At 52.7% G+C, this 10728-nt stretch overlaps 6 protein-coding genes across 6 annotated transcripts; 3 read left to right on the forward strand and 3 right to left on the reverse strand.

Moving 5' to 3' along the window:
• Positions 1 to 18: 18 nt before the first annotated feature.
• On the forward strand, positions 19 to 392 carry KRP23_6577 (Dynein light chain 1, cytoplasmic; the record flags this gene model as incomplete). Its single annotated transcript, XM_067891785.1, has 2 exons — positions 19 to 171; positions 234 to 392. The coding sequence occupies 2 exons, from the start codon at positions 19 to 21 to the stop codon at positions 390 to 392; spliced, it is 312 nt and encodes a 103-aa protein (XP_067746109.1).
• A 369-nt stretch (positions 393 to 761) lies between these two features.
• Positions 762 to 2521, forward strand: KRP23_6578 (Notchless protein-like protein 1; the record flags this gene model as incomplete). The annotated part of the gene is made up of 4 exons (XM_067891786.1): positions 762 to 920; positions 994 to 1161; positions 1234 to 2432; positions 2509 to 2521. The coding sequence occupies 4 exons, from the start codon at positions 762 to 764 to the stop codon at positions 2519 to 2521; spliced, it is 1539 nt and encodes a 512-aa protein (XP_067746110.1).
• Positions 2522 to 2786: 265 nt separating this feature from the next.
• On the forward strand, positions 2787 to 3328 carry KRP23_6579 (uncharacterized protein; the record flags this gene model as incomplete). The annotated part of the gene is made up of 2 exons (XM_067891787.1): positions 2787 to 2934; positions 3003 to 3328. 2 exons carry the CDS (start codon positions 2787 to 2789, stop codon positions 3326 to 3328), a joined length of 474 nt encoding a protein of 157 aa, XP_067746111.1.
• A 131-nt stretch (positions 3329 to 3459) lies between these two features.
• On the reverse strand, positions 3460 to 4936 carry KRP23_6580 (Serine carboxypeptidase-like 48; the record flags this gene model as incomplete). Its single annotated transcript, XM_067891788.1, has 2 exons — positions 3460 to 3546; positions 3611 to 4936. The coding sequence occupies 2 exons, from the start codon at positions 4934 to 4936 to the stop codon at positions 3460 to 3462; spliced, it is 1413 nt and encodes a 470-aa protein (XP_067746112.1).
• Positions 4937 to 5265: 329 nt separating this feature from the next.
• KRP23_6581 (uncharacterized protein) lies at positions 5266 to 6182 on the reverse strand (the record flags this gene model as incomplete). The annotated part of the gene is made up of 2 exons (XM_067891790.1): positions 5266 to 5463; positions 5532 to 6182. 2 exons carry the CDS (start codon positions 6180 to 6182, stop codon positions 5266 to 5268), a joined length of 849 nt encoding a protein of 282 aa, XP_067746113.1.
• Positions 6183 to 6280: 98 nt separating this feature from the next.
• On the reverse strand, positions 6281 to 8125 carry KRP23_6582 (uncharacterized protein; the record flags this gene model as incomplete). Its single annotated transcript, XM_067891791.1, has 1 exon — positions 6281 to 8125. One exon carries the CDS (start codon positions 8123 to 8125, stop codon positions 6281 to 6283), a length of 1845 nt encoding a protein of 614 aa, XP_067746114.1.
• Between the last annotated feature and the right edge of the window lie 2603 nt (positions 8126 to 10728).

Here is a 10728-nt window from a genome sequence, read left to right on the forward strand (position 1 = left end):
TATCCTATCTCCTGTAGCATGGGGGAGGCACCGAGCTGGCAGCACATGTGGGGAGCCAAGGTCAAGATGCCCTGCGATATGGAGGACGACGTGCTTGAAGACGCCATCAAGCACGTCACCTCGCGGCTGACCAAGTACGACACCGAGGAATGGGAGAAGAACGGTTTGGCGGTGAGGCAGCATCGCTTTGTGTCAATGTGTTGGTGCTTATACTGATGTATTGCTACTGCCAGGTGTGTGAGGAGATCAAGGCGCACCTAGACGAAGCGTGGGACCCGCACTGGGTGGTGTGCATCGGCCGGAATTTCGGCTCGTTCGTCACGCACGTCACGAGAAACTTTGTCTTTTTCTACTACAACGAGAAAGCCGTGATGATCTACAAAGCAGGATGACTGTAGAGTACGGCGAGGACCAACACAACATCCAGACACGTATAGTTTGCTGCATTTGAGCGCTTGGTGTCATTATGCGCGAGTTGGCCACAAAACTGTCTGTGTAGGCAATCTAGTAGCTCCATTCATATGTGACGACGAAGCTGGGGCTACAACGCTTGACACCAAGACTGCACACTGCCGGTAGTAAGAATTGAATCTATCGATACCTCAATGTGAAGCTCGAATTCAAAAGCTCTTCAACTAGTGCATGAAGTCACTTCAACTCATGCGCAGTCTGTGATTGGCTGAACGCCCAACAATTCGACCAATCGAAATGCAACGTCTGCAGCCCAACAGTTTTTGACACAGAAAGCCATTCAAGCAGTCATGGCAACGCACGTCGCCAAGAAGATGAAGCTGGAGCACGAGGCCATCAGCTCCAGCGCCGACGCGAACGCGGCCATGAAATCGGAGGACCCAAGCGCCAGTGGCGATGAGGAGGACGAGAACGGCACGTCGGCCATCGCCCAGTTCCAGAGCGAAGACGTGAGCGCAACAGTTGACACATTTTACAAAAGCCCTGAGTCTCTAATTGGGTTGCGTTTTGTGCATTGAATAGGGCACCAATGTGGGTCCGCAACTGGAGATACCCACTAGCTCCAACGTGCGTCAGATGGAGGAGCTGGTGAATGAGCTGCTGCAGAACGGCAAGAACCGCGTGCCGTACTCGCTGTTCATTGGCGAGACGGAGGTGACGACATCGCTTAAGGCGACGGTGGAGGAGCTGGTGAGTGGTTGCTGATGTTTTGCACTTTTTGAAACAGGTTGCTGACTGTTTAGTGTGCTGTTTTGGTGGTAGAAATTGTCGACGGAGACGGCGCTGACCATCACGTTCCAGCCGCTGGCGGCGTTCCGTGTGCGTCCGGTGACTCGTTGCAGTGACACACTGCAGGGACACTCGGAGGCCATTTTGCACGTGAGTTTCAGCCCCGACGGAAAGAGACTCGCGAGCGGAGGAGGCGACGCTACCGTTCGCTTCTGGGACACGAACACTTGCATGCCCAAGCACACGGGTCGGGGCCACAAGAACCATGTGCTGTGTACGGCTTGGTCGCCCGATGGCGCGCGTTTTGCGTCGGCAGACCGCAACGGTGAGATTCGTCTGTGGGACCCGTTGACAGGCAAGCAGATCGGCCAGCCCATGAAGGGCCACAAGCAGTGGGTGAACTCGCTGACGTGGGAGCCCATGCACCGCAATGCCACATGCGAGCGCTTTGCGAGCTCTTCCAAGGACGGATCGATCAAGGTGTGGAACGCTCGCACTGGGCGATCCATCGCCTCGCTGTCGGGCCACACGGACTCGGTGGAGTGCATTAAGTGGGGCGGTGAAGGCCTGCTGTACAGTGCGTCGCGTGACCGTACCATCAAGGTGTGGTCGATGGAGGGCGAGCACGTGGGCAAACTCGTGCGCACGCTGGTCGGACATGGTCACCGTATCAACACGCTGGCGCTGAATGTGGACTACGTTTGCCGGTCGGGACCGTTTGGCCACAATACCAAGAGCTTCGCGTCGCGTGAGGAGATGCAGGAGGCGGCGCTGAAGCGGTACCAGGAGGTGCGAAAGGGTCAGCCGGAGCGCTTGGTGTCCGGCTCGGACGACTTCACGCTGTTCTTGTGGGAGCCCGCGGAGAACAAGAAGCCGCTGGCGCGTCTCACGGGCCACCAACAGCCCGTGAACCACCTGAGCTTCTCGCCGGACGGACGGTATTTCGCGAGCGCGAGTTTTGACAAGAAGGTGAAGATCTGGAATGGCCAGACGGGCAAATTCATTGCCACGCTGACCGGCCACGTCGGTGCAGTGTACCAGGTGTGCTGGTCCAGCGACGCGCGCCTGATCGTGACGGCCAGCAAAGACTCGACCGTGAAGGTGTGGGAGCTCAGTGCCCCGAAGAACGCCAAGACGACGCTGTCGGGCCACGCCGATGAGGTGTACGCGCTGGACTGGAGCCCCAACGGCGACATGGTGGCGTCGGGCAGCAAGGATCGCACGATCAAGATGTACGTGCACTGCTTCCCTATTGTGGACGTACTTGGCCAGTCACTAATTCTCCGTTTTTTGTGTGTCATCTCGCAGCTGGAAGCACTAAGCTCGAATTTGAATAGACCTCATTTTGCCTCTCTCCAAGCGAAAGTTTAACGTTAGCCACTTCAAAGGACTACACCTTGATTCAAGGGCTTCCAACCGCAAAATCGAAAATATATTTCACACCTATTTTTTATATTTCCGTAAATACATTTCGTAAATAAATGGGAGAGGCGGGATTTCCCGCCAACTACGCCGCTCACTTCGGCTTTAGCGCGCGGCCAGCACCGACCAACTCTCTTTGCTGCCCTGCATCTGTTATCTCCAGCATGAAGCGCGGCCGCGACGAGAGCTCCATGGAGGACTGCGACGCCCTGGGAATGACGCCCCCTCCGTCGTCGCTTTGGGCCTCCATGTCGCCCTGGAAGCCGCCACACGCGTCCGCAAAGCGCTGCAGAGACCGCTCCGTGCCCGTCGGTGCGTGCTGAAACTCGGTGTTTCAACTTGAAAAATGACTAATTTAACATGCTTGTCCTAAACTAAAGACGCGATGAGCCGGATGATGTCGGCCGCCGTCACGAACGCGCGCATCAAGCGACACAGCTCCATCGGCAAGTTGTTCGCGCGCTCGGAGACACCGCTGGCCTGCTGCGCCGTGTGCGAGAGCTCCGGACGCCCAGCCAAGCACCAGCTGCAGCCCAGCCAGACGCACACGTGCTCGCACTGCGAGAGGAGCATGGGCGACTGCTGCCGGCGCGAATGCGACGCGTGCTGCAACGTCTTCTGCTCGCTGTGCTCGACGCTCAATTGCGACGCGCAACTGGACCGCGTCTTCTGTTTGTCGTGCAGTCTGGAGCAGTCCAGGGTGTAGAGCCTGGGAGACTACGAAGCTGAGTTTGCAGCTTGCTGTTGTGCAAGAAGGTTTTTCTAATTAGTAATTCTAAAGTGCATGTTTCTAGTTAATTTTTGTATTTAGCAGCAGAAGGTGAGGTGGTTGTGAATCTAACTGAACATGCCAATGCCAGGTTGGTCGTAGAGGAAGCTGTGCACGATTTCGTAGGAAACCGCGGGCTGATCGTGAGGAACCATCTACACATATACGAGAGCAGGTTAGTTGGTGGGAGATGCAGGACATGGGGCTGGGTGAACGTACGTGGCCTGCGTTGTAGACTTTCATGAAGCTAAGTCCGTGCGAGGTGCGGATGCGGCCGATGCGTCGTCCGTCCAAGTTTTGCTCGGTGGAGGTGGTGGAGGAGAACTCTGCTTGGTGTTTCCAGACGAGGTCGCGCGTCCACGAATCCTGCGTCATCCAGTTGACGACGGTGTCGGCATCCCCACCGTAGACAAGCACACGAACGCCCTGTTCAAGCGCCCGAGCGACGTTCGACTCGCTCTCCTCAAGTCTGTCCATCGGTGCCAATTGCTGAACCGCTCCGAGCGAACACAACTTCCACTCGTGTGGGATTTCGTCGAAGTAAGCACGTACACGTGGGCTGTTGACGAGGTTTTGGAGACGTTCGAATCGGTAGCACAGCTGAAGAGGGTCGTCCAGGTGGCAATCACGACGCATGTCGTACACGTTTCGTCCACGCTCCCAAATTGAAGAGGAAACAACTACACCAAAGTCAGAAAGTATCTGCAGTGCCTCCCCGCAATCAGGGCCAACGCGATCATCAACGGAATGGCGCAAGTTATTTCCTTGATTTTCTTGTGATTGGCTCCTGCAATTCGCAATAGACACCTTGAAGCGATCGACAGCGTCCTGAAGTGTTTCCTCGTTTGACCCAAGAAAATTGTAGCCGTAGTCGTTAGATTTCAAGAAAGTAATCGCTGACTCGACCCAGGCACTTGTCGACACAACACCGTTGCCGATTCCAATTCCTTTCAGCGTAGGAAGTGAACCGTCATTCTCGAGCACTCTCACCGCCAAGTCCGGAACGTAGTGTCCTGCATAGCTCTCTCCGAAAATGTAGAAGTCGTTGGCTTTGAGCTCTTGGTGCTGTTGATAAAATTGGTGAAGAAACTCGAGCATGTCTTCTGTAGCCCCACCAAAAGACCAAGGCTGCTTGATTCCATTCGTCCCACCGCTGTACCCTGTGCCCTTGGGCTGGTCGAGGTAGATAACGTGCGCGAGTCCAGTCCACGAGTACGGATTGAACGAAATCGTGTCTGCCTCGTCGTCGAATGAACAAGGGCCATTTTCAAACAGTAACGCGACCAAGCCAGAGCATCCAGGCCCGCCCGAGAGCCATAGAATCACAGGAATGTCGAATCCATTGGAGGACGATTCGTAGAACACGTAATAGAGACCATTGAGGGTTCCGGTCTCCTTGGCGATGTTTTCCCCACACAACGACACGGATGACGGGTACTCGTTAGCAAGGTCGTTCGCTTGGGCGAACAAGTGCTCACCATCTGAGAACACACAACACCGCGCTATCAATGCTAGCACGAGCAACCACCAAGCGTGGAGACGCATCGCTGATAGAGAAATGTAGACGCGAGGATCGAACCTGACGAGTCACATGCGACCTTTGCTGAAGATTGCGACTAGATGAACGGTTGGTGTTCTGTAGTTCCACTTACCACTACGACACCAACGAAACTAACATCATCAGCGTCCTTTTTCCAAACGGACTCACACATTGGCACAGCAACGGTTAGAAGCCTTCTCCAAGGTAACAGCCGTAGCTCGTAGCAACTTCTATGCTTTCATTCAATCTATCGGTCTTCATTTTTCAGCTTCAAGCACAAGTACTCCGCCAGACTCCGTTCGTCTACAGACCACGTGACGCTATGCTGTTCAAATCAAAAGTAGATCGACTCCATGATGGAGCTGAGAGGGTCGTAAGCGGGGATGAAAACCTCTTCAGCAGGTAGAACATCTTCGAGGTCTTCTAGCTGCACTTTCTCAGGGAGCAGGATCCGGGCCTTCAGGAAGGAGCTCCGTGGTTCTTCCGCGGTAAGCGTCGTGTAAGTTGAGAACGGGAGTTGCTTGGGTGGTGCCTGGTAGCAAATACACACATATTACTTTCAGAAGTGCCAGCAAACAATACCCGAACGAAATGCACCACCTCGAGTCCGGGCAGCTCTGAACCAGCATTCATGGCGCCGTGTGTCGATTTCGTAGTTCGTGGCATGTTTCCAGGAGGTGAAGCTGCACCGAGATGTGGCGCCTCACCAACAGCGCACTCTTCGTTTGCAGTCACCGGTGTTTTGTCCTGCGACCAGGTCCCGTTGAAGCAGAATCGACCCAACGAGCCCATCGCACTCTTCTGCTGCTTGTTAGTAGGTGGTGTTCGCTTCGGTTTCTTTCGTTGCTGGTCGACTTCCTCTCCTTCATACGGACGCTTGCCTCTTGGATGACTCTTGTTCTTGCGACCAGCAGCCTTCCCTCTTTTGCTGCGGGCAGTGCCCACCTTGGATTCACCAGCGACTGCTCTTTGCTTCTTGCTTGCTGTTGCTGTGTCCTTCACCCGCCTCGACGGCACTATAGCCTCATTTTGAGCCTTAAATACGGGCGGATGACGCGGAGGCTTCGCAGTAACAGCCTCTGTAGGCTGGTGGTGCTTGACTTGCTGAAGGAAGCTGTCCATGCGCTGTTGCTTGGCGTTCGTCTGGTGACTTGTAAGCGTCTTAATGTACCGAAGGATGCTACTATCTCCCGAGCTCTCATTAGGAGCCACTTCCTGCCCACTCGGAGCTTCAAAGGTGCGCTGCACCATCGCGTTCTGCTGGCAACTCGATGCGGAAGAAATGCAGAGTGATGGTATCAACTTCAACTTGCAGTTTCTTTTAGTAAAATGTAAGAGGTCGCGCTAACTTATCTGTTGAACCACCGCTTCTTCTTAGACTTGTGTCGGCTGTAGACCACTGCGGCTCGGCGACCCCGTCGGGAAATTGTGAGTGACGTAAGCGCCGAGCTGGGCGCCGCGGAGCTTGGAGGCTTCCAGGAATCCAGCAGGGAATAGCGCCGCTCGGAGTTCATGGCACTCGTTCCACTCTGCCGACTCAAGTAGGTTGTCGCTTCCGACGGGACCTCCCCTCCGGCTGGAGGCTGCCGGCGAGTTGATGGCGCTTGCGAGTAGGTGGCGTTGATACTGCTCATGGGGATGTTATTACCTGCAGCAGCAGCAGCCAGTCTGTTGACTGGCTTCGCGTCGACGTCGTCGGGATTCAAAGGCACACTTCCGCGACGGGGACGTGGCCGGGTAGCGAAGATGTCTTCGTCGTCTTCCTTCTCGTCATACTGGGCCGCTTTCTTCGAGTGGTACTGAGAGTCAATCGGTTCGTATTGAGCTCCTAGCGTCGAGTAGCGTACCGATGTGGGCGAAGGTAATGGCGAATCGAGTGCCGCTTCTCCCCTGTATCGGAAGCTTCGCGGCGCAACAGCATCCCCCACCTCGATGGCTCCAGCTGTGAAGTTGATGCTCTTTGGAGGGACCTGGATAAACGTGCCATCGATGTCGATTTCGCGGTCGTCAGGGATGCCTTTGATGTCGACACGGATAGAAGGCTCACGCTCGCCGTCAACATCAAAACTTCGAGTGCTGTCAACACCTGGCGCTGCTCTTGCTCCATCCACGTCGAAACTTTGCGTGCTTAAGATGTCCGGGTCCGCAGAAACTACGTTAGCTGCCACTGGTGACTTCGTTTCCGATTGCCCAGTTTTAATTGAGCCACGGATGATTGAAGGTCTGCTTTCCAGTGTGAAGTTGTGCCAACGACCCATGAAGCTGCGTGAAATCTGCTTCAAGTGCGTTTCTTTTGGCTCTTCAGCATGAATGATGCGCAGCACACGATTCACATTGGAAAGGAGTGAGGCCTCGATCTGCTCCTTGTTTTCCAACAATCCTTCCAGGAACGCTAGCGTTTGAGGGTAGTATTTGAGGTCTTTCAGCCAGAACTCTGGGTCATCCTTCGCCTCGCTTTCTGTAAGTGCAGTGTTGCGTGCCTCCAGTACACGACGAAGAACCTTCAGCAGGGACGGAATATCTGGGTGCTGCATGGTGATTCGACAAATGAGCAGCTCCATAAAGTCTTTTGAAACGATCTCTGGAAACTGCACCAACCGCCGGGCAACGCGTAGAATGCAGCGGTACGGAAAGCTTGTGATCAAGTTCTGGTTACAATAACGCACAAGCTTCACGATCTGCTCTGGCATGCGATTGTTGGCAATACTCTCATCAATATCGAGGGATGCCCGCAAGATATGTGTCATAGCCATGGTATACTTGTCGATCTGATCCGCCGTTTTCTTGAGATTGTCGGGAGGATTATGAAGATCAAAGCGCATTAAAAGGTCGAGCTCAGTTCTCCACGTTTGAAAAAGCAACTCCAAATTATAGGCTGGGTTCGTTAGCTTTTCTGGATCCGGCCGGGACAAAAAGCGATCGATGTAGAGACCAGCCACAAAATTCTTTGGGAACGAGATGCAGTCAGTTTCGTCGTCCAGCAGAACGGAGTCTCGTTTTGCTACAGACCGCTCGAGCCGATTCCGGCAAATAATGGTGTCAAGCTTCTTGCGAACTTCTGTACGTCTGTGAGAGTTCCAGATCAAGTCGCTCTTTTCGTGGTTATCATCGAAGAATCGTGACGCTTGGTTTGGGTCCAAGTGAATTTGGTACACAATTGGGTACGGTAGGAATCGGCAAAGTCCACTGTACATCTTCTCTCGCAGCTCCAAGTCTTTCATCAGCAACGCATATAGAACTTCAAACGCTGGCGCTCGCAGCGCTTCTGCTCGAAGAAAGTGTTCGTGCAGAACGTGCTGTCTCGATTGAAGAGCAATGCCCAATATCTCTACCCAGAGCCCGCTTATTTGTACGTACTCAGCAATGACTAGGCACGTATCACACAGCTCCGCCAAGCAGGAGAGCGCATAGAATGCTTGCTCATATCCAAGATGGTCCGTGATTACCTGAAGGCACCACGTGAACTGGCAAAAAGGTGCCAGCATTCGCTCTAAGTTGCACTCGAACCCGCAGATTTTGTTTAAGATCAGCAGTGCTAGTTCTTGGCGGTTTAAATAGTCGACGTTTCCAAACTCAGCTTCCATTCCTGGGGGTACATCGTCAGTTTGAGCCTTCGCTTTAAATCCATACGTTGACAACGATCGCCGAGATGATATCGATACACCCTTCGATTTGTCATCGCCATCGAATGGCAACAGATATCTGCCTAGCGTTGCCACCGATATTGAAGCGTTAACAGGATCTACATCATCAATATGCTGCTCAAGACACTCTACGATTGCGGGCCGAAAAGCTGGCAAATCGCAAAGAAAGCTTAAGCAATCCAAAGCAGGAAGCGTGTCCGAATAAATACCAAGTTTAGGGTCTCTGTTCTCGTTCAAAAACAAGAACAACGCCGACACAAAATCAACGGCTGTGGTTGGGTACAGCATGTCCTCAGTAATTGCTTGAGGGTCCTCCTCCGCCTTCTCCAGTAATATCAGCAGGTAGATTCCTCCAATAAATGGCTCTGTACTTAGGCAATCATACATGTGGTTTGCAGCGGTTTCCAGAAACGACACTCCATCACCATTGGGGTCGGTACAAAATTCCTCCGTAAGTTGTGAAAGTTCAGCTCTTGTGCTTTCGTTCCAAATACACGTTGGCTCGCGTATATCTGACAACAGAATGGTACAAAAGTCATGCCCTTTGGGCTTTTCAAGACAATCTAAGAAATCCATTGGAAGCAGATTTGCCAAGGCATCAAGCCCCGCCGATCGTCTATTTCCATCCGGACCCAGAGCAAGAGATCGGAGTGCGCCAAAGGCACTCTCTAGCATTTCACGCTCTTGTTTCTCCAAAGCGGTGGTAGATCCCTGTGACGTGTCAATTCCTGATGAACTTTCAGCCGATGCCAAAATCAAATACAGACCCTTCCAAAATACCCGTGTGGATGTCATGATTTGCTCCTGAAGCTCGTGGCTCCTGCACAGTGATGACGCAATTTCAAACGACATCTTCTGGATATGCCACGGCTGGATGTTTTCAAATGAAAGAATGACATCATCTAGCAGAGAATAAACGCGATGGGCGTACTTGGACCTGCATGCTCCATTTTGAGACGTGTACTCCGTCGCGGTAAAAAACGAGTTGTTGTCATCGTCCCCGAAAGTGCTAAAATCAAATACCTTCGACGGTGGCGCCCCGTTGCTTGTATTAGTGCCTCCTCCTTCCAAAAGCGAGTCCACGCCTTCTTCGGAAGCAAGAAGCAGTTGAAGAATTGAGAACATGCTTTCTTTTGCAGCCACGTCGCGCCCATATGCACAGCTTTCGACTAAATTGAGAATAGTGTCCCAGCTGCCATCGACTTTTACCAATAGCGGACCATTTTGTGGCGCAACAGAGAGCAATCGCCGCAGCACGCTCATCGCCAAACTACGAAATTTGGACTCCCCCGACGATCGAGTCGATAGAACGCGAACGAGTAGGTCCAGCGTCGAAGACTCGTATGAAAAAAACTGGTATCCAAACTTGTCCAGCAATTGCAATTGTGCCTTCAAAACGCGCTCTATGACTTCGTCCGATGTACGCCCACCATCAGCTACGTCCCTGCGCTCAAGCAAACCATTTAGTGAATCGAACGCGTTGCGCACTGTCGTTACCTCGACCTCTTGTTGACACAGTTCACGAAAACGCTGACGCAAATCCGACGACGCGTACGTCACACCTTCACTCCACCCAAACACCTTATATGCATCCGAGTGATCTGCATCCTGATCAATCCCATCCGTTTGATGGCGTACCAAGTACCGCCACTTCTCCTCGATACTCTTCATGAGGAATACAGGGTCTTCAACCTCCTCTTCAGTATCAGAATTTGACTGATTAAAAGTTGAAAGATAGAACCCACTGCAGTACACGTCTCCAGACAACTCCAAGAAGGAAATTGGCGGGATTGGAGTGTAGCTGTACCTAACAGCAACACTTTTTCTGAGATCCTCTTTGAAGTCTCGCAGGTGTTCAGCCAGCATCTCTTGTAAATGCACTCGCATCGTAGATGACCACATTACGCGTTTGTCTTTCTTACGACCAATAAAAACATCGGCAAAGTGTTCAGGTGGCTCTGAATCCAGAATATTGATGAGGGACTCTGGAAGCATGTCCGTCAATTGACTCTGTCCTGTGTGCAGCTCCGATGATCGCTGAGTACGATGAACTCTTTTAAGAAATGCTGCTTCTGGAACGAACGCAGGCACTTTGTCCGCTTCTCTGGCAATAGCGACCGTAGACAATATAAAGTAGAAGGTTCCATACTGGT

The sequence above is a fragment of the Phytophthora ramorum genome (assembly GCF_020800215.1).
Source record: "Phytophthora ramorum isolate Pr-102 chromosome Unknown Phyram_PR-102_s0005, whole genome shotgun sequence".
Classification (NCBI taxonomy): Eukaryota; Oomycota; class Peronosporomycetes; order Peronosporales; family Peronosporaceae; genus Phytophthora; species Phytophthora ramorum.